Here is a 22,791-nt window from a genome sequence, read left to right as displayed (position 1 = left end):
TATACTCCGATAAAGTACACACACACAAAAAGGTAAAAGTCTAGGTAGATGGAAACCTTCGGGCCGCCGTGCTGTATCGTATTTCCCGTTATCGGCCAACTGCTATCGTTATTATTATTTGAAAATAAATATATAGAAATTACACGTAAAAAATTATTTTTACCGATTTCAACCCTTTAAAATCAAAATTTTGGAAATCGGGTGACTAAGGTATTTGGAACAATTCTTTAAAAAAAAAAAATTGAAAAAAAAAGCATCGTTACAAAATGGGTGTATAAAAAAGACCTGTTCTTTTATATATATAGCAGAGATTAACTTATTTAGATCTTAAGATAAAAGAAAATGATTGCTTATTCATGCTCATTGCTCATTTTTAACGGCTGAATATTGATAGATATTATAGATGTAATACAATTTAAATCTTGAAATCAAAGATTGAACTGTATATTTGAGCATTTATTCCGATATATGTTTAATAAACTGAAATCGTTTTTCACTGTAAGGAAGATAATAGCCAGCCAGCAGCCACTCATAATAAATTGATGTATAATAGATGGGTAACGATAATACGAATATAATATTATGTACATATTGTTAACTGTTAAGTATCGGAACAACGCAAATAAAAAATTTCCTTTCGATCTTTGTAACGTTATGAATTCTAAAAAAATCCTTAGATACTGCACAGCAGAGATATGTTAACAATACGCCACGAATCACGATTGTTATTATATTATGTATAGATACCTAGTCACTCGTTACGTCAAGTTTAATAATATCATTATAAATACAAAATTAGTTAATAACTATAGCAATAATATTATGGTAAATCTATAATGGCGTATTGGCGTGTGTGAGAGGTGAAGCGAGGGCCGATTCGCGGTTACTGCTATCATTGCTTGACGGTCGATCATCATGTCAAAAATAAATGCTCCGTCCGACGATTTATGTAAAATCACTTGTTGCTTTTGAATAATTTATATTGCGAATTGTGTAGCTGATGATGTGGGTGTGCCTATGTGACGTGCGTGTATATCATGGATTGCGACTTGCGAGTAAAAGACATAGGTAATATGGCATAATCAGCATTCGAAAAGACGTTTATCGTAGGGAGCACATAATTATAATTGTCAGCATTTATAGCATCGATAATAATAACGGTACACTTTTAATTACAAATTATTTAGATATATTCCCCTCTATCACGCTTATTCCATTAACCGATATTGAAGTTAGAACATATGTACTGCGATTCATCAACATTTTCCTTGCCACTTTACTATTTTGTATAATGGTTAGTTTTTTAAGTAGTTTTTTCACAATGAAATATTGATAATTCTAGTATATGAATTTCCATCTCCAGGTGAACGTGCCCACTCTCAGTGTACTCCATGAACACTGCCCTGTTATACCTAACGGAATGTATAGTAATAATATTATACAAAGTTGTGCGGATACAACGACGAGTGACTTCCAACACGAGGCTGTTGCTGTGTACTGGTTGACCAAAGACGTCATACTTCGACGATTTTCATAATAATAGGTAATTATTATCTTGACGAGTAAAAACTCATTTTCTGACTTATACCATAAACGGATATTTAAAATATTTTATTTTGAGCAAATATATTTTCGAGCTGGTTATATAGGTACGTGCCCTTCTCCAAGCCCTCCCAATAACATCAGGTTTAATTACGATTTTATTATTAGAACGGTAACTATACCTAATATATATAAACAGTATAGGGATATCTGAAGGTAGGTACATCTGTAAATTGTAATACCTATATGTAAAAATATATATCACATTATAATGGTACGCGTTTGCTCAGGAGTGTATTATTTACATATTATTTATATATGTATATTGTATATAATATATAGTTCAATTATTGTTCTCCATAAGAACGATGACTTGACAAATTATTCGGTTCAGCTGGCTGTATAAATGTGATCATTATATAATCATTCATCGTATACATCCGTCCTGAACGTTACTATATATACACATAGGGTATGGGTACATAATGGAATCTTTAACGCCCAAATATTTCGTCCGCCGAGTCGCGGTCTGGCCTGTCGTTGAATGAGTTTCCATACGATTCTCTGTCGTAGACCGCAAAGTGTGCATTGTGTACCTATATACATCATAAGTACGGCGGGTTATTGACTGACATGTCAATCAGAGTGTATACCCGAGAGAAGTCGAGACGTCACGGATCATCGGGCTCGGCTGCGGCGGGCAGGATGCTGCAGCCGCGGACTGTCCCGAGTAAGACCGAATAGACTGTAGTTATTATTATTTTTTTATCGTCGCCGTCGTCGTCGTCGTCATCACAGCTCATTGGGTTTCGGATTTGTTTACATCCGTGGAGTGCTGAGTAAATTGTTCGTGCAGTGTGTGGGCACTGGGCGGCGTGTGCGACCCGACCCGGGGTCCACGTATAATAGAAAATATGCATAACAATAATAATAATATATAGGTACCTATTAAATTATTATCGTGAAAGAACGAAGTTTTATTGTATTGTTGAAAACCACCGGTGATAATGTCGATAAAAAAAAAGCATTTCAATATTTACTGTTATTAATTAATTAGTGTACGTAGGCAGGTACCTATACATATTGTATTTATTGTAATATTAACAACAATAATTACTATCATACTATTATAATACAAGTGATATAGAAAGCAGATAGGGGTCTGGGGTTTACTGCACATATATTTATTGGGTATTTCCATATAGGGGGAACAAATCTGGACAGTTGTTAATGATTAGGTACATATTTCATAGAAAAAAATGTGTTTTACACTTATGAGCATATTTTTGGTTCAGGGAATATTCAGCTTATTTTTTCTATTTTAGAATGTATTGTATAATTATTTTTTAAAAAAGATCATAATTGTTCATTTGTCAGGATTTTTTTTTCAAAAAAAATATGAAATTGTTCGTAATACGAAATTATACTTGTTTGAAATATTGAGATTTATTGTTTATCTATCTCGGTGGCCATTATTCAATAATATTACTTTGGTAATCTAGGTCACTGGTCTTTTTGGACTGTCATGTGTATGGTTCAACCGATTTATCAACGACCTAATGTTGATACCCGGTTCAATTCAAGAACAATACACTGAAGTTAGTATTAAACACCTATGTATATATTTCACTTAGGTACATCATATAACTAAGTAAAAGAGTGAATGCATATATTTTTAGTATATTTTTCCAGATAATATTTTAAGATTATTTTAAGAGAATATTATATTATTATATTTTAAACTTTTAAAAACTTAAAAATCTGCTATATAAGTAATAGACTAATAACTGTAGACGTTCTAAAGCTATTTTTTTATTATAATTTGTATTTTGTACTACATGATAATAATTATTATCTTCGCATTAATTTAATTTGATCAAGTTAGTTTATTTCAAGTAATACAATACTATAAATATTAATCTGGTCAAAAGGGAAAAGTTACTTGATAAAAATGTGTGTAATACTAAAATGGGTAGTGAAGAAGCAACTAAAAAGAAAAATTGAAGTGTAGGTATCTACAAAAAATAAAATATTATGTTGAACTTCAAATATAATAAGAGTTAAAAATTAAGATTAACGAAAAAATATTTTTAGGAACTTAGGGAGCAATAATTCAGTTTACCGTAGGTAATGCAAAGCTTCTTAAACCACTATGTACCTATCTATAATATAAAAATATAAAATAAATAATGATCATTTTTGTACTGGGATTTGGGACGCATTGACGGTAAACAAAAACTCAAGAGCGAAACATATTTTGTGGAAGCACTAGTGATAGTAGTTGTGGTAGTAACATTATAGTATAAGTTATGAAATTGAATTTTATATAATAAAAATGCAAAAATATGTATATACATATTTAAGCGTAACTCATAAAATACGTATGTAGCAAAAAAATCCAAATACATGAAAAAAAAATATAAAATAATTTTATTAACGTTGGATAATTTATTAGCCTGATCCTTGGCGCCAGTGGAAAACTGGAAAACCACAGTTATACTTTTAAATACTCAAATATGGTAAATCTCCAGTTTAGCCTTTTAATATTATTGAAATATGTAATACGTTTTACGACGACCTATGCATATTTTATCCAAAGTAGAAGGTAATGATACCAAATTAAAGACAGGTTTTTTGGAAATAACAGTTTGAATTAATTTTTAACGGCCTCTAATAATATTTGTCCATCTACGCGTTGCAATTCTTTCCGTTGCTTATTCAACTTTATACGATATACATATGATATACCTATTTATATTATATAAGCAGCATTTGTACCTATACAATACGTATATAGAATATATATACAGAAATCCGTTCCCTGTAAACATAATGTTAATATTAGAGATGGGTTAAACCGTTTGAAGTTCGAAAAATCTAACGAAGTTTTAGGTGTTTGGTTCAAGTTCGAAAATCGAGCCTAGTTTTAAAAAAATCTAACCGAATCAAACTAGAACAAAAAATTAGAATTCTACAATTAGTCTCAACTCCAAAATAGTTCAAGTTCCAAAGAAATGAAAGAAGAGCAAAACAATTTTGAATGCGTCAATCGTTGCGATCAAGAAATGTTTCCGGTATTTATGTACACTCGTATTAAAAAATTTTTTTGTCTATTGTCATTTTATCGACGAAAAAGACAAAAAAATACCCGTCTCTTATGCTTGTTAGTTATTTTTAAAGAGCAGAATTGAATATTCATTCTAGTTTTTATAAAAAATGAAAATAAAGTTACAACCATATTATTGTTTGAACAGCGATAGATCTTGTGTTATTGTATTACTTATACTTCATACTAATTGATTAACATACAATTATTTTGGCTTTGTATTGTTTACAAAATTGACGTGGTACGATTCGAAGTTGAATGCAATTTTCGGTTCGACATACTGTTAAAAATTTAAAAAGTTCGGTTCAAGACCATATTTTTGAGATCGGGCCAACTCTAATTATTACTCATGCGAGGTTCTCGAGCGGAGTTTTCAATCAAAATTATATCATGATGGTCATAAGTGGCTGTAATAAGTCTGACTCTTCCGAGGCGCGCCTATATATTATACTCGTATGGGTATAGGTATACGACACACGCGTTGACCGCGGACGACCTTAGGTTCACTTGACAAGGTAGGTATATAAGCCGCACGTGCATACACAGGCATACTTGTCTAAACATGCACATGATACGTATGTATATTATAATGACTGTGCTCTAATGATTTTAAACTATTACCATTGTATTGTATTGTACAGGTATATGGGTAGCCGGATAGGTATATACCTAACATGCCGTTACGCGTATCACGCCGATCGACCGTCAAGTTTATATTGTTTCGTGTTGGATATTATATAGGTACGTCGTATATGTTACATAATTATAATATTATACCGCAGAATGGTGTTCTTTTTGCCCGAGACTATCCCATAAGATATTCGACGCACTTACTCGTTCCTATATAATATGTAATTTTTCCAACGATAGTCTTAACCAATAACCACGGCACATAGAATATACATAATTATTTATATACAATGACATTATCCCCTTGTTTTCTTATTTGTTTAGACCATTGAACCATATCGATTCGTAAATGGAATTACCTATGTATTGTATTATAGTCATATACTCATATGTTGCCAGCATGAACACGCGTGTCTGGAGGCTCGAGCACCCGTTAGAATTTAAACCAGATGATATAGAAATATAGATGTATATCATGAATGTATATTAATTAGGTAAATAAATCATTTGATTTAATTCTAAAAAAAATTCGATATGAACAAATCATTATATTAATATGATTGATAAAGTTATAAGAAATTTGAAATCATTTACTATATAATCACATGCATGCCAATTGCCAGTATAGATATTTATAGCATTTATTAATGATAATAGTAAGAAGAAAAAATTAAACTCACCTAGAATTAGTACTTTGGTATTTATAATAAATGCTTGCGATGTATCAATTTTATTTTATAGCCTTTGGCAGTCTTCCGTTTCTCATTTATATTTACCAGTTACTACAGTCAACAGGTCTTGAAACGATAATACAATTTTCATTTTTAAAATTTTTTCTGTACAAAATGATACTACAAAAAGTATTTTATTTAAGTTTTTATACTATGATAAATAGTATTAAGTAGGATTTAAAGTGTAAAATAACATTCTCACTTTACCTTTAAGTTTTTATATTTTAATTTCATTGGATAGATACATTTGTGATCATTACTTAGGTATATATTTACTTGGTAATTGGTAAATATAGATGATGGTAACTTAAAGCATTTTATACAATTTACTAATTTAATATAGATTGGCCCCCACCTTGTATAATATACACGGTACTCCTACCAACTGGTACCCATGCCGCTGACTATGATGGCTTACATGGATCTTACAGAGAAGTACCAATGAAAAATGTCATTCGATTATCATAGATAGATAGGTACAGTTAACTGTAGACTTATTAAATGTTAGCTCGGTTTCATCGAGTGTTTATCTTTATTGGTTAATTTATTAAAACTTCGAAAATCATACTTCATAAAATGCACATAATATCTTCTGTGCAAGATATGTCACATATTGTATGACACTATTTATTTGCATAATTAGTGAGGAAACAATAACTAATATTTTTTTCTAACACTTGAAGAGTATTTTCTATATTTTTTAATTTCTTTGAAAATAACTTTTGTAAGGAACCTTATTTAATTCTTTTTTATTTCTAAACAAAAATTGTATCATTCATTTATATACACAAGTCGATTAAAAACTAAAAAAAGTCAAAAATGTCAAATGTTTTTAAACAACTCAAAAAGAGACAAAATATTTTCAAAATTTGATCACGTCTAGAAAATTAAAACATTAATATTTTTATTATTAATTAAAAACAACAAAATATTAAAATCTATTTGGTGGTTATGCTACTTTTGCTTAAACAACTTTTGTTCTTTTCCTATTATTTCAAATAATTTCTGGAAAGTTTCTACAACAACCTAGATCCAATTTATTACCAGAAACCTATTTAGAAATTGAAAATTAAAAAGTATCAACACTATGCACTATTGTAAAATCAATTGGTACATTCAGCGCTCCATCCAGAATCTAGGTACCTAATAATAATATTTAAAGTTGAATTTCGAAAAACCAATTTCAAAAATACAGAAATTTGTGAGATTTTACAATTTTCACACTTTTCAATAGATACAGCTGTGCAAATCCAATAATAAAAATACTATTTGTAATATTTTATGTTTATTTTTATAACTGAACGAAATGTCAACTATTGTGAACCCAAATTAATTGTATAACTATATTAAAACTGAATCGGAGACTCAATCCAACGATGTTTTATTGAGGAAACGTTTAAATATGTATGTCATGTTTAATTTATAATTGGCCCGAAGACACTAAATAATAAATAAAGTACCTAAATAAAAACGATGATAAAAATATCGATTATTTGAAGTTAATGATTAGTGTCAATTGGTCAATAGTATCTATTGTTTACTTACCATAGTTTTAAAATTATGTTCATCCATAATGCAGCCACTCAGGTGCATTAATGTGTTTAAATAACTTAATTTGACATAAGTTTTAATTTAAGTTTTATTTCACTTTATTAATAAATAATAATAATATGTATATTATATATTGTATAATAAATAATACAATTATAAATTTAAAATATAAAATATTTCAAAAAACATCAACGAGTAGTGCATAGTAGTCGTTGACGAATTTGTATTAGCTACCTAAAATAGTAACATCTATATTTCATATGACGACTGTCGACTATAATAATTCTATCTACTATAAAAACTGTGAAAACCATAAGACAACTGTCAATTTACTGTATTTTTTAAACCACGAATTATTATCATTCATTCAAAACTCAGCCGATTTCAAAAATGTTTTTTTTTTTTATAAATATTATCACTAATAGTCACTCTATAAAATAGTAATTTCCAAATTTAGAAAAAATTTGTTTTTTTTATCAAACCCAAAAAAATTAAATGCGTTTTTAGCAGTTATATTTTTAGTTATAAATTATGGTACATGACATTACCAAAAAATTGCACTAAAATATTCGTACTTAATTTTCAGTTAGGGCTACTGACACTCTAAATAAATAACATAAGGCACCTATATAGTCACCACCTACCGCAATATAGGACGTAAAAAGTTTCTAAGAAAAAAATTATAAATATCTCTCGAGGTTAACTGTACAAAAATAACGTTGTAAGTAAATAAGTGGTAAAAGGTATAACTATATAAGTGTAAGCATGTAACCGTTTACAACCGTATATAACATAGATATATGATGGTTGCTGTGTGTATGATCTATTGATGAAAATACATGTTGCATAATTTTTTTCTAAAAATCGATTATTCCCATCAAACCGTTCATCTTTTCACATATCCTTATTCACATGAGATATTCTTTTAGTTTATTTACAACCGAACAAATGTACCCTAGATTTATGTTATTATACGCTTTACGTCATAATACGTATTCACTGTTCATATATATAATGTAGGTACATGTACATAGTATGTATGTACATGTTAGAAATTGCTTTACCTACTCTGCTCTGCAGCGCAATGTTCTCAGACGACCATATTATTATAATCGTGTATGTGAAAATATATTATAATATATAAATATCGACTACAGGACTACCTAGTACATTTTTACATTTCCATTTGGTAAGAACTAAGCATCTAAGTCTTAAATATGATAATTCAATGTAGGTAATGTCTATATTAAGGAACTATGCATTATTTAAAATTTTGAAGAAAAAAAATTAGACTTCATAATTTAAATTAATTTTACATTATTAATATTATATTATTCATATTTGATTATTTATTAAGTATTAAATTTTCCACTTTATACCGTGGTTGTAGGAACAAAGCAAATTCTAATTTGAATAAATTACTTTAATTGGCTTATAATAGTATACATTAGGTACCTGTAATAAGATTATGCTGTAAAACACATATAAATTGTGTATATTTCATAATTTTTAAACAATTTCAGACATGTACCTATCGTTTTTAATAATATTCTATGATATTTTATAGAAAAGAAAATTCTATGGATAAGTTGTAACTATTCAATTACGAGATCGCACACATACATTACAGAAATTCTCATACATTACTAATGACTATAATATGACCTACAAAGCGCATTGTAAGTTAGACTTACCTGCATTGGAAGCTCTTTTCATTTAAACACTTGTTCATACAACCAGACCGTGAAATAGCTTTGAAATGTTGTTTGGATGTGACTTTCAGTTCTCCATGAATTGTATCGAAACTCCACGACCGTTGATTACACGACTTCGGTGTTCGAACACATATTTTACGAGCAACCGTTGCAGTGTGCGTTGGGTAATGAGATCGTTTCAAAGGGAAATCTGAAATGTATAAACATTAAGTTTTTCTTAATTTGCGTTCATAAAATCAAATGCTTATATGTTCCACATAGGTTATAGGTAGGTATTGACATTAGTTTATTTTTACTCTCAAAACTTTTCTAATATCTCTAAAACAATATCTGAAATTTTTATCAAAATTAATCGAGTAGTTTTTGAGAATAGGTATACAAACATACATTTGGTATAAGATATTATAATTTCTTTAACAGAGGCCAAGCTTGGTACTGAACTGCTAGAGTCATTTATATGTATAAAAAATATACATACTAATTTCTACTATTACTTACTATCATAAACTGCAACCATTGACAACGATTTATAAGCAAAAAACAAATTTTCAATTTAAAACGGTAATCTCAAAATCTTCGTTTGAGAGCCTCTTTAAAAGCTTAATTTTGGAAAATAGTTCCTTAGTGGGTTTTCTACATCATAAAACTAAACTACTGACTAAATTGCATACTCCTATCTTCTGTAGTTTCGGCTAGACGATGATGAATCAATCGCGGTTAGTTAGGACAAGTTCTATTGTACATTATATGAAGTCAATCAAAGTTATATTAAAAGTATTGTTATTAAATATTGTACACAATTGATTAATGTTAAGTTATAAAACTATATTATATATAAATATTTTAGTTTATAAAATATTATTAAGTGGTAAAATGTGTAGGTACGCTTGTGTTATATCGATTGAATATTCTTTTCTCTTTCACTAATTATTATTATTTTGATACGAATTCCATTGGAGTTTTTACTGCATGAATCAAAAAAAATAACTATAGAAAGTGATTTTTATTATTTTTTTAAACTACTTATATATACCTAGTTGTAGTATAATAGCTTATAATGAAAACGTAGAACGATAATAATTGAATATTGATCCATAATAATTTTTTTGTATTGTGTATATATATATTATTATCTCCAATATATAAACACATTCTGAAAATAGGTTCAATAGAAAAGTAATTGTATGATTATACTATTTACCTAAGCTACGAAGAAAAAAATAAAACCATTTACAAAGGATCGATCATGCAAATATTGTGTAAGTATACATTGGTCCTAGACGTGTTCCACAAATAATTCTCAGTGAAACAATTGAAATACCTACGAAAATTGTGTATAATTTATAGGTTACAGTTGCGATGTGAAACGATTCACACGTTTGACCACCTAAATTGTCTGGCCAAATTTTGAAATTCAATATTGGAACAATGAAACGGATGGAAACAAAACAACGCTTTACGGTATTTTATTGTTTTACCTTTACACGGATAATGCATTTCGTGGTATGCATCAGAGACGACAAATTAATAGTACAGACTTGTACCGAATCCATTAATTAATTAGACAGTCACCACTGATGCAGTATATATACCTATTATACATTTTATACATAGCTATATATTCTACGGCTTGAACAGAAGTTTAAGTGCTTATAATTCATGCCACTTAACTGTTAACCGAAGCAAATTGATCCAATAACTGTTTGTTTGTAAGTACAATTCAATGATATATATATCAATAACCACCATTAATTAAGTTTATAAATTAAAACGCTGTAATTTTGCGCTCTATATTTTCATAAGTATTTCTTATATCATTTATTAATTCGTTTTTCTTCTTCTATAAACGTGTATAGAATATATTATTATATAATATTGTAGTACTATAAGTGTAAAACTCGATTTATGGTGAGATCTCTAGTACATAACCCAAATTACGTTTTATGCCTTCTTTTCGGTCAACTGTCAAGTGTCAAGTCACTGTGTAACATTATACATATATATATGTTTAGTATACGGCAATACGGTCCAGCGTTGTACGCGCATTATACATATTATAATATAGAACCGCATAGGACACGCATAATACGCATAAAGACACCGTACATGGTTAATTGATTAAAAAACATTAGAAAACGGTGGGTACTCCTATATATTTTTTTGTTTTACTGAAATTACTGTTATGTTCTTATTTTGTAATTATTATTTTTGTAATTAAAAATTGTCCACATACAATGTTGAAACCGACCCGGAATAAAATACATCATATTGACATAAAAAAAATACATGATCCCATGGGTGGGACCATTTTCCTTCACAAATGAGATATGGCTATTTATTTTCGTAAAAAAATTTAGAAAAACTTTTCATTTTTTTACGCATGTTTTTTTAAAATTAGAATTATGACTATTCTGCGATGAATATTAAAATAATATATTAGGTATTAAATCTTATAACATAATAAATATCATATAATTTTATCTTAAATTTTACGTTTAAGTATAAACTATCACTATTACGTTTTCAAAATATTAATCTAATATTTATTAACTATTTATCATTTATATTCAATGCAGTTCCTTCTGTTACTACTTTGATATTCTCAGTATAATATATATATTAGACTTCATCGACATGATGACATTTCAGTCAATTTTAGTAAATCGCCTCTGTGTTGTAGTTTTCGTACTATCACTTCAAGTTAGACTGACCCACCCTCAAAGGTTTTGATAAAGTAAATATACATTCGATGATAACGTTTCCAAAATAGATTCTTTATTTTCATCTTTGACCAAAAAACTGGATGTAAGTAAAATGTACTTATATTATGGTGAACTCAGCAAAAGCTGACTCTACAACTATAGGTATAGTCTGCCTGTCTGCAGCTGCAGGTAATCGATGATTCGGCACCGTTTAATTGTTATATCGCATAAAGATGCAATAACTATAATAAGTACATATTACTATAGTAAATTGGGTTAGAAAACTGTGCGTCAGGCGGGTCACCGTTTCCAAAATAGCCATTATTAATAATGTATACTATGACGAGATTTCTACTGATATTATTATATAATATAGTGTCAAAACTCCAAAGCCATTATTATATTTTATGTTGAACAGTGGTGGGTAGGCAGCATACACCTGGTGAATTATACGTTTTTGCGTCCATAAAATATCCTCGTAAATGGCATAAGAGATATAACATCTCTACACAGGTCTTTCGTTATATTATCACCTTGTCTCATCTTATATTACTTATTCAGGACACGTTGTACCTATTACCTATATGTTTTACAAGAAGGTTCCTTCATACGTGTCACTTTTGATAATTTCACCGTTTTAATTTTACATCTGTTTCAACAGCCCGCGATAGTTAGATTATTATATTGTGTGAAAATGAGGGGTTACATAGTTAGTAACAACTAAAAATAACCGATGTAGAGGTACCTTACTTACATAATATGTGAAGTCGAATAATTTTTAAATAATTTTTAGACGTCTCTGGTTTTTGTGGTCAGTATAAAAAAAACGTAAAAAAAACATTTTTAAAATTATTATATTATAACATCACTCTTTTTCATTAAAAAAATACTAATTTTTCTCCCTTTTTATTTTAAATATTCAACAAAAAATTGTTCACCCTCTTCGCAGAAGACTTAAATATTTTTTACAAAAGTAAACAAACAAACACTATTCAAATTTTACTTCAAGAAAGCGTAAATAACTTAATAAAATGGTCTTCAGAAACTGGTTTCAAGTTTTCACCAAATAAATCACAAAGCACATGTTTTACAAAAAAAGAAATCAATAACCACCCACTTTCAAAATAAACTAGCTAACAGTATCAAACAAAGACACAATCAGAATTCTAGGCGTCACATTTGACTTAAAACTATCATGGGTACCACATCTAAAACTGATTAAAAATTAACATCTTAAAGAACAAATATCATACAAATTCTAGTCCACACAACATGGGGTTCCAAAAGCAAACTACTAATACAATTACATAAAGTACTTATTCGGTCGAAATTATAATATGGTGCAGAAATTTACCTGTCAGCCAAAAACAGATTAAAAAAATACACTCAATACATAACACCTGTTTGCACCTAGCCATCGGGGCATTTAAATCCAGTCCGATCGAAAGCATCTACATCATAGCTAGTGACCCTCTTTCTAGATCCGAAGAATACAAATAGCACTACACTTCGCCTCAAGACTGACTGGAAATAACATCAAAAAACTAATACCAGACCATATCAAACAGATTACTACAAAATACAAATTATATTTTTCAAATATAATACAAAACACAACTATGCAAGCCCCATGGTATACCACAATCAACATAAACACAGAGCTTATAGAAAACAAAAAAAGAAACCACTCCTAAAATTTTCAAAAAACCTTTTCTACTATCTCAAAAATAATTTGTTAGCACAAGACATACACAACGACTTCTCTAAGAGCGAACAAGGAGTAAGAATAGCAATTATAATTGACAAAAAACAACATATAAATTACAAAAGAAATATTCAATTTTTACTGCTGAAACCATAGCCATAATAACAGCTCTTAAACTTATCGTGAATTATTCACATCAAAATTACAATATTTTCACCGACTCTTTAAGCACCATCAACAACATCCAAAATACATTGCGAACCAACGAATATCTTGTTAACATCAATTGTATAATAATAGGTATTGATAAAATAATAATACATAATAATAATAATAATCCAGCTCTAGCTTCGGCCACTCGGATATCACTGGTAAAAATAAAACTGGGTATCTACGTAGAAGGATAATTTAATAAAATTCTACATTATTTTTCAAGTTACACAGCATATTTACAATATATTTATACATTTTTTACGATTATACGACCTGCTATAGACTGTAATAGTATGCATTTTATGATTTTAATTACTTATAGCTACTATAATTTATCATCCGCATATAAAATAACTGAATGTATTTTTTTTTCTTTAGTTTTGTAGATATTAAACATCCGCATACCTATACTGATCAATAATCATTATATAGGTATAACTTATATACTTATATAAATTTCCATTAATCTACTTAATGTAAAATCGTATTATACTTAAGTGCATATGAGAAAATGTCAGGTATTTACTTCAAGCCACATGTGTATAAAAAATAAAATGTGTCCATGTATAATATTATATGTAATCTACATTATATTACTACATACATAATAATATTATATATCTTTATCATAATTTATCTGTATTTTCATTAAAAATTGTAATGAGATAGGTAGCTAAGAAGTTGGTAATGAAGTAATTGATTTCTTTTCATTACATTTCCATTAATGAACAATAAAAAAAAAAAACTTTCTACATTTAGATGCTAGAATGCGTTATGCAAATCGCTATTTATTGCTACCTATATTATACTATCGTCCGTGTCCATAATAATGTGTATATGCCTATATAACTACATTACATGCGTTCGGCATACTCCGCCGGGATGTTTACATTATTTTTTTTTATTTACTATTACTATTATTATTATCAAACCCACTGCACTACTGCAGAGACCTGAGCAACATAAAACGTCTTAAAATGTATAAATGCGTTAGCGGGTTACCATAGAAACCTCGTTAACTGCACGGTAGGTATACCGCGTTATTTTTATAATAATTTCTGTTACTCTGAAATCCGACGCAGGTAATTTGCATACGGATACACCGTAATCACATACATTTATAAACATGCTACAAGTGCGGCATTTTTTCTTCTTTATACAGTACCGTAATTCGTAGATCAATATCGTTTATTATAATATATGTGTACCTACCATTATATTTAAACCGGACTTTCGTATTGGTCTTGGAACCCATTGAAAGGACAGTTTCTTGTTTTAATTTTTTCTTATCGAATTTCAATAGTCATTAAAATATTGTATTTAATCATCGACGAAATATTTATGCGCCGCACCACGATGCAGGTATAGGGCCACATTTAGGGCCAGGGAAGACAACCATCACGGACGATAAATTGTTGAAGGCAACAAACGTATAAAGTGGTTGCGAATTAATTAACCAAAATATTTTTGTATTTTATTGTAAAGTTTATATACACTTTTGAAATCGAAATTGTTTTACAATAATAATCTATGGCTTATGGGTACCTATAGGTACTTATTTATAAAATAACGTCTTATTTAAAAAACTATGAGTAGTTAATAAAAATTACAATTGAAAAAAGTGAAATGAAGGACTTCCAATTCTTAATTTTTATACTGACGATGAAATTTAAGTATAGTTGCATGACAAATTATTTTTACCCTGGTCTCAAAATGTCTGAATTTGGCTCTACGTATAGGTTTAATGAAAGCTATTCCACCAGATATTTTGTTATTAGAAATTAGAGACAAAGGTACATCGATTCTGCCACTGATGACCGAGTGCATTTATCTAATCAACCCATCGATTTGGGAATTTGAAGTCCTAAATGTTTAGGTAATTCAAGATTGAATTAGGTATACAGATTTTCATACCTAAAAAATGTAAAAAAAATTCTAGCTTAATTTCTTTTCAAAAACAAATACAAGGAGCTATTTCATACATCGTTTTAGAATTTACATAGACGCTATTGATAATAATATTATATTATATGGGTACTGCAATTTTATTATTAAACTAAAATAGCTTAACCAATTTCAATTAAACTCTAATGAAAACTGAGTGATTCTTCAACAAATCCTTAAAAAATTATAAATCAACAAATAATGTTTATTATTATAATATGTATACTTGTTGTATGTAAGTAATTATTATTATATTTAAATAATATGATTTAGGAGCAATTGTGTAATATTGAACCATTGCTTGCACGATTAAGCATATAATATTTAGTGTTCAATAATTACTGAAGTCTGTTGTATATATTATGTATTTTTAATTAATTAATAAGGTTAAAGAGTAACCAAGGATGACCACAGGTAAAAATTGGTAACAGGGGGAATCGATTTGTGGTATTAAAACTAAATAGGTATTAGCTGACGAAATAGATGGGTTGCCGTTATTTGCACTCGGAACTATATTATAGAATATAGATTATAGATCACCATGTTCGTTATTTGTGGGTATCGTCGAACGGTAATTATATGCCTGCTATTATATAGCTATTAATTTTTTATTTAGCTCTATACCCACCTTTATACCTCATAACCTAACCTATATCAATAGAGCTAAATCCTGTGTGTTCTCAGATTTTCGAGGTTTATTATATTATATGTATTATACGCATAGTAATAATTTATCGACCTCATGTTTATTATAATTTATTGTACCTGTCCGATAATAACTATGCGCTGTACAATATATACAATGCAATAACATTTTAATATGTGTATATTTATATTGTACATATAGGTATAGAAAACTTGTTCGATCGCGTGCTAACACTGTAGGTATACGGTATATACTTGTGACCAGTCATAGCCGTCTGGAAAACATCACTTGACAACCGATAATGAGTAATGAGCACATATATGTGACCGTGAGTATAGATACCTATACCTGTTATATTCAAATGCTAGGTTTTATTATATATATAAATATATGTATTATTATTATACGTGTAGTTATATGCGATGTGTAAGTACATACCTATATATATATACAATAGAAAACTGTCACGTTATAAATTTCCCTTTTTTTTGTGCTAAATAATGGAAAATTCTCATCGACTTAGATGACCGCGACGTCGCATTCAGATGACAATATTATATGTCCGGTACCCATTATTATATTGATATTATTACTATACATATTATTGTCGATGCCTATATAATACCAGCCATAATAATTAATGGTCTACGAATATGGCACATGCACACGATCGCGTTATTATGCGTGATTTGAATGTATACCGCTCGCTTTTATATTATATTGGTATACAAGTCTAATAGAAAATTGCTAGAAAATTGTCGGGCTGTGTATTTCATTTTTTTTTGTGATAAGTCAATATTATTACAGGGATTAAAGCTAAGGGCCCCCGTAAAGTGGTGCAGGAGGGTCAGTATTTAAAGTTTTTACGATCAGAGTTGTAGTTAACCAACATTATTGGATTACGTTTCTGCGTCGGCGTCTCTGTACTCCGCTCATACAAATTATGTATATTTTTTATTTTTATTCGTTTACTTCTTAATATATAAATTTATAAATATATATATATATTTATCAATTATCTACAACTGATTACCTATATTCGTTGGGAAATCGATTTATACGTTCGAAGGAAAAAAGAATAGAAAAATATTCTGCTTCGGAACATGAAATCAAAACTTTAAGTAGTAATTTCAATAAGTAAAAACTTAAAAAAATTAAAAAAAAAATAATTTAAAAAAAAGTTTATACTTTTCGAAATAATGAGCGTGGACTTAAAACGAATCTCGTCGTAGTATTATAAACGCGTATATTAATATTAATAATATCGTACGCTGCTGCTGTTCCTACTATAATACTGCTGCTGCAGGTGCAGCGCGCGGACCACCTCTGCAGTTTACGCGTCGTGGAAAAAAATTACGAATTCATTGACGATTGCACGCGGCCGCGGTAATGATACAATCACGATTTTCCACAGTGCCTATACACAATATTCCGTCTCAATATTATACGTATATATATAACAAACCTTGCCGCCGAGCGCCGTGTCCATCGACCATCGTGACCCACTTTTGACGGTAACATCTGTCACGTTGTTGTGTTTTTTTTTAACATTTTAACTGAATCGGATCTTATTTGAATAACGCACCGTGTACAATGAAGGTTTTTCTTCTCCGACCCTCTCTCTCTTTGTTTGGGATTTTTTCATTTATAATAGGTATATAATAATATAGATTCGTGTTTACCTATATATAGAGACCGTACCTGCCGCATCAGCAGTGGTCTATATTGTTATAATATATTTTAACAGGCCCCGCGAGAAGTTTATATATATTATATTTTATATTTAGGACGGACGTGAACGCCCTTTCAGCCTCAAGAATATATTTTAGAAGACAAGCGCGTTAAACACCGTTATTAACTCGATGGTCGATGGCTTCTATCGCGTTTGTCTTAGGGTCAGCGAGAGGTCCTCTGTACGTTTTCGTCGAGTAGTAACTCGATAATAAGACCCGGAGACTGATTATCAAGTACTGCCGTAATGAGTGTAATAGGTTAACAGATACATGGGTGGTGATCAGTAGGGGCTTACAGGAGCTTATCAAATAGTTTATGTGAGCCCGACCCCCCTACACCCACAAAAAAATAAATAAATAAATAATAATACTTATTTTAAATGTGGTATATTTAATTATTATCTTATAGAACCTGAGTGAACGAATTTATTGGTTTTTCAATGATATTTATTCCTTCTATTTTTTTTATTCTGTGTACAGACTATCGGGTGATACACATAATTACACAGCTACAAAAAAATGCATCTATAACTCTCTTTAGTTTTAAAATCACATCAGCTTGGAATGGTATTTTTTCAAAATTTCCAAAAGTTTTTAAAAAAATTGTTAAATATTATAGAAAATGTTTATTATTATTATTATTAAGAGTCAGTAAAAAAATATTTTAACAATTAACCTCGACTATTGAAATTTGAAATTTAAAGGATCTCACCCATATACAGGTACCTACTATTGCTACATTATATGTCTATCGCACACGAGTTACTATGATATGGTTTCGGTGCGAATCGTATGCACACTGTTTATAATTTAAATGCTTGGTCGTATGTACGTGCACCTGTAATGGTTTTAACTGGACATTATTTCCATTAAACTGAGTAATTCCGTAATTCTCTAAGTCAGGAGTGGCGGGGATAGGGAGGGGATGTGAATATCTGATTATAGATAATAGAGATATGTATCTGCCTGGTCTATACCTGCTTGCTGTATACTACAGAGAGCGAAAATAACGGAAAATATTTTTAAATACCACAGCGGTTAGAAGTGATTAAGTTATGAAATTATATTATACGTCCACCAGTATGTCTCACGGTCTTATCTATTCACATCAACACCATTTTTTATAAATATTTTTGAATTATGATTTTAGATAATTTATAATAATGTAGGTGGTATTTTAAAGAGGCACAATAAATTACTTATTGCGTATTTCTTGTCGGTCTAACCAAACACAAGATCGAAATGTTTATCTTAGTGTTTTTAAAAATCTATATAGAACCAATACCGTGGTTACCTATTTACTAAGAGTAGGAGATAATACTGTGATGACCAATACTAATTCGTGTAAATATTGTTTAAGTTGTATTAGTTTACTCCTGTTTTGTAAATACTTATTCAAATAATATGGTGATGTGATTTATTGTCGTCTTAAAGCTTAAAGAGGAGACGGTATCGGCGGATAATAATGTTATGAGTAGGCAACTATAATATATTTTAGAATGGGTGCCGGGTGGGCGGTTTGCGTGCCGTGCAGGACAAACACGGCGAGAGACATAGTATTATAATCCTGCAAGACGTGCACCCGTGCACGTACAAAATATACACACGTATGGCGTATGCGTATATCGTATATGGGTAATATTGCACCAACTGTGCTGGATATAAAATAAAATAAAAACGAACTAATCTCGCTGGAAATAATAATACGTATGAACGATTTTAATATTCTGAATAATAACACTAACACTGTTCGGTAGTGTACACATACAATGTTTTTCCCACATAATATAGGTAGATAGATACACCTTAACGAAAAATACGTGCAAGTTTTCACAAGCGTGTATGAATAATTCATCAGATATTCGAAAACTAAAGCACACAACGAAACATGAAACATCTAAGTTATGCAACACATTATATGTATATATGTACCTATAGGTATAAAATATATTATTTCTGTAATCTTAGCCCGGAATAATCGGTTTACCGTTATCGCCATTATTGTAATTTGATTTGTTGTACTTGAAAACGATTTCATATGTATACACATAGATACGATGAAGATTTGTACGGTCAGATCGATTATATATTTCAGTAAATTTTACATTTAGATAATAATGAAAATGTAGGTACATCATCACGTTATGTACCTATGTATATTATAAGTGTGTTACCGACAAAGTCCGATCACTATTGGTTTTACCAAGCAGGATTTTACCAGTCGTTCTTAGTATAAAAGCTGAAAAAAAACGTACTTTTACTAAAAACGTTTCTATGTTTTGTACAAATCTGAAATCATGGAAAGCTGATTGATCATTGACAGAAAATGAAAACTATGTTACGTATTTTAAATTATAAATTTGTTTATTGACTATATCCAACATCTTATTTGTTATAAATTAAAATTAAATATTATTGATACTATTAACTAATTACTTTTATTTCTCTCAATTTTTTCTCCATACCAATATAGTTTAAATAAATAGGTGCCTATATCAGTAATTTGTGTTAATTACATATAATATTATAGTTTTTAAACAAAATAAGTTTTATTTAATATAGTTTAATTGTAGATTATTAGTAAAATATCATTGGTTACAACTTACATTAATCATTAACTAATAATACTCATTTACTGAAGTTGTGATGTCATAAAAACAATTATACAATGTACATCCTACAGGTTTTACTAAACGTTTTTAAAATTATACTTTTAAGCTCGTACCGAGTACCTACGATAAGTAATCCACACATTTTCATGATGCGTTTATATAATATTAAATTACAATGGATTCATTAAAATAACGGTTTTGGTGGGTAATCGTATTTTTACCGGTAAATCTAACTCATTAATAAAAGAGCGATTCATATCCATAAATTTAAAACTGTGTTAAGTTCTAACATTACAGTATAAATGCTAGCATTAATAGAAACATAATAGTAAATCTAACTTTACTTACAGGGTTCGGGTAATCTTGCTTTGTCGCTACTTAAAAGTTAAGACATATTATTTTAAATTATATAATATAGGGTACTCATAATGTGAGTATAGGTTTTTGTTAAAAACACTATTTACGAGACCTTGCAGTAGCAAAATCAATTGATCGATAATCGGCATAGATTAACGGTATAGAAATAATGTACCGATATAATATAATTCAAAATATTGTATGAACCGTGCAAAACGTAGTTAAATAATAAAACCGTTTTGGCCCATTATTAAAATATCTTTTATAATATATTATCATTAATATATGCAGAAACGGCTTATAAATAACTTCATAGTAATATAGGTACCTAACATATAACCAAACAGAGTGATTTGCCAAGTATTCCACGGCTCACCACCATTTTCTGTTTGAATACTTAATGAATTCATTCAAATTCTAACTTTTGTAGTCTTAATATTATACTTAAGTACCATATGTTTTAAAAAAAACGTATTTTTTTTATACCATTAGAAGAGAGTCCTACGGCGATACCAAATTCGTTATTGCAAATAAGAATCACCTTTCTTTCCTGTAAAATGTAAATTATTAAGCTGATGACCGTTTTAAAAAATATGTTGTTGCAACCAAATCAAAAATCAAAATATTATTTTTTGAGTTGATTTAACTGGTAGGTACTTAGGATCATAAAAATGAGTCTGCGATAGTAGCAAATAGGTTTAGAACATAATAGAACTATGATTGTTGTAGAATTACAGTAATATACTAATATTACCTAATGTCATATACTCGGTAAAAATTTGATAATTTGTAAGAAAATTGTCCTAGTATAATATGAGCTGTCCATTAAACACAACATATATTTCATAATTCTTGTGGAATCTTAAGAACTATTTTATCTTTAATATTATATACATTTTAATAACTTAGAAACTATACTTATTCGAATTTAAATTTAGATTTTATATCAACATTTTCAAAGAAATCATCAAAAAAATGAAAACATGTACAATTGTACAAGAGAATTATTGAAAATATAGTTCTTATAAGTAGGTATATATATACTAACAAACTCCGAAAAACAGAATTTTAATTAATGAATTATCTATGAGAAAAATGGGGATGAGCATGCTTGCAAATTGCTTGGTCATGCTTTGGTATAATGCTCATATAATATCATAATATATAGGTTATGCACGACGTGTTAGAGCTGAGTCTGCACCTATATCTTTGTGTTCGTTTACGACCGAACTGTACATTGATATAAGTATACGATGTACTTTACACATACACGAAAACGATCATCTGCAGACGTGCGGTGATTTTTGATATTTTTTTAACGTGCCACGGCACATGATGTTGTTGGTGCGTGTGTCATACAGAGTCCATTGTCTGAGTGTAATACGAGTAAAAAATTCCATCGAAACTGTGTCGCCCGAAAATTATTTTTTAAGCCTTGTGCGGCCGCGATGACGATTCGAAATCACGTTTTGAATAGAAATATGATGCACATTCTTCGGCGGCAAACTGCGCGATTACTGATGAGGTATATAAGTAAAGCAATACAATATATAAGTATATATACAATTAATAGGTAGTAAAAGAAAAAAATGTTACGCCGTCAC

The 22,791-nt window shown here is 29.4% G+C and overlaps 1 protein-coding gene across 1 annotated transcript in view; it reads right to left on the bottom strand.

The window, feature by feature from the left end:
• LOC111040433 overlaps nt 1-22,791 on the bottom strand; it is a 58,362-nt gene that overhangs the window by 12,807 nt on the left and 22,764 nt on the right. Inside the window, exon 2 of the mRNA XM_022324356.1 lies at nt 9,255-9,465. Coding sequence (XP_022180048.1) covers nt 9,255-9,465 — 211 coding nt within the window. The remainder of the gene's footprint in view (nt 1-9,254; nt 9,466-22,791) is intronic.

The sequence above is a fragment of the Myzus persicae genome, unplaced genomic scaffold (assembly GCF_001856785.1).
Source record: "Myzus persicae strain clone G006 unplaced genomic scaffold, MPER_G0061.0, whole genome shotgun sequence".
Classification (NCBI taxonomy): domain Eukaryota; kingdom Metazoa; phylum Arthropoda; class Insecta; order Hemiptera; family Aphididae; genus Myzus; species Myzus persicae.
The sequence above is the reverse complement of the archived record's forward strand: the minus strand, read 5'-3'. Positions and strand labels throughout refer to the sequence as shown.